At 41.7% G+C, this 2,152-nt stretch overlaps 1 protein-coding gene across 1 annotated transcript in view; it reads right to left on the bottom strand.

Annotated features, from left to right (window-relative positions):
• adgrf3b (adhesion G protein-coupled receptor F3b) overlaps positions 1-2,152 on the bottom strand; it is a gene marked incomplete in the record, with an annotated part of 24,772 nt that overhangs the window by 2,632 nt on the left and 19,988 nt on the right. Inside the window, 2 exon segments of the mRNA XM_032543382.1 lie at positions 126-167; positions 618-1,916. Of these exon segments, the coding sequence (XP_032399273.1) occupies positions 126-167; positions 618-1,916 (1,341 nt within the window).

Below are 2,152 nucleotides of genomic sequence, written 5' to 3'. Positions count from 1 at the left end.
ACTGGTTCACAAAGCTTCATTTGGCCATCACTACTTATGACCACTGGATATTTGAGAGATAACCGTTTCCATATTGAAACTGATAGAGCATGATAGATATATTCCCGTATATAAAACTGCCTTACCTTCTGCTCTGCAAAAACCCCTGTTATCAGAAGGAAAAGGCCCTGCAAGAAAAGAAATGAAGGGCCACAGGTTTTATTGTCATAATATATTTAAAGCTATAGAGCGTAGCTTCTGCCGCCCCCATGAGGAATTCTATTTAATGACAACAAAACTGTCCTGTGATCATAAAAGCCTTGGCCCCCCCAATTCAAAGCAGTCTATAACCAGGTCTGCTTAAGGTGTTTGACATGTAGGTGTAGTTCCCCTTTAAAGGGACTGCAAGACTCAATTTTAGCGCCATGGAACTCCCTAGTTACCTTACATACAGTATAAACATCCCAATGTGTTGAGCATACAGGTAAAATATGAAAAAAAAACAGAGCAGTGGAATCTATTTAGAAATTTGTATCAGTACCAGAACTGAGGTATTTGCTTTGGTATTGGGAGAGCAGAAGTTGTATTCATTTATCTAAAGTATAAACATTATATTGGTTATGTTACTTTTAAATTACCTGGAAGGAATTGAGGATGGTAAAACTGTAGTTAACAATGGTAAAGTGGATAGTGTTATTGTTCAGTAGGAGCAGTCCGAAGCCAAAAACCCATGTTACTCCAAAGACAGGCGTTAGAAAGACCACCACTTTAAGGATGCTTTTGGCTGTCTCCTTGTCATCTGCCTTGCTGCCCTCCGGGGCCGAGGACTTCAAGAGCGTAAGCATGACGACCACCATGGAGAAGAGGTTTGTCAAAATAACAGTTCCAATAGGTAGGATGAAAGCATGAATGGAACCCACCAGAAGGCTCTCATAAACGAGCCAGCATGTATCCATACTATAATAGGGCTTCTTGGTGTATTTGCAATACACATAGCTGCATCCCACTATTAACATTGGGCAAACATAGCCCACGATGCTGGACAAAAACATGAAGACTCTTTTCCTTAGCGGGCTGAAGACAAAGATGAGCTGGTGGACGAGCATGACACTCATGCACAGCATCCAGCTGAACATGGCCAAGAAAAAAAGGTGCTGACATACTGTCAAAAATAGGCACCAGTTTTCATCAAGATTCTCAAGAAAGATGTTAGCCAAGAAACTGCAGTCACCGAGCAAGAGGAACACGGCAATGTTCACTATGGCTGTGTGACGGAAATGGGAAAGGTTGGTCTTGACCACAGCCGACCACACTAGAGACTCAATGATGAGGAAGATCAGCAAGGAGCAGATGGACACACCCATGCCCACGTTGGTAATCATATCTAGGATTTTATCGGATGTATCACTTTTGGACATGAGGACAGAGAATGAAGTCAGGTGGTTGCAATCACAGACTATGCGGTTACCATCACTAGAATTGGCAGTGCATCCCTCACTCGACCATTTGCTGGTTGTGGTGTCCCAGAAGACACAGAGAGGTTTATATTTGGGTTTCAGCTGCTGGGGGAACTCCAGTCGAATTCCAAAAGATGAATCATTATTGTCCTGAAGTGTGGTCGATATCAAGAGGCTGGTTACTTCAGTTTGGTTGTTTTCTAATTTTTCCATTAGATTTTTCACAGCAACAGTTTTCATTATTCCATTGGTCTTGTTCATGCTCACGTTCGCATCAAACACAGAAATATTACAGTCACTCCCAGAGCAGAATTTGAGGTCTAAATTAGAACTATTCATTCCTTTGCTTGTGTTGACATGGATATTCTTCACCAGACCCTCCACAGAATCAAGGTATGTCGATGAGATTTTCTGAATATCAGACTTGTTGAACCCCTCCCAGGTCTTGTTCAACATATTGCTTGCTGCATTAACAAAATCCTGAAACATAAGAATGAAACAAAAATTAATGCTAAGACAAAGTTTATCTACAGTAGGGATGTCTTCCAATATTTACTGGAAAAAATCCAAAAATGGACAGGTGAAATGAGACGTTTCCTTTCTTTTGGAAGACTGGCTGCCAAAAATTGCACCTTCCTAGCTAACTAATTAGCCAGAGTTAAACGCTAGCTACCAGTAAACAGAAGGTAGTGGCTGGTGTGTCAGCCCCCCCCCCC

This window comes from Etheostoma spectabile, chromosome 18 (assembly GCF_008692095.1).
Source record: "Etheostoma spectabile isolate EspeVRDwgs_2016 chromosome 18, UIUC_Espe_1.0, whole genome shotgun sequence".
In the NCBI taxonomy this organism is placed as follows: domain Eukaryota; kingdom Metazoa; phylum Chordata; class Actinopteri; order Perciformes; family Percidae; genus Etheostoma; species Etheostoma spectabile.
This window is presented reverse-complemented; position numbering and strand designations above follow the sequence as displayed.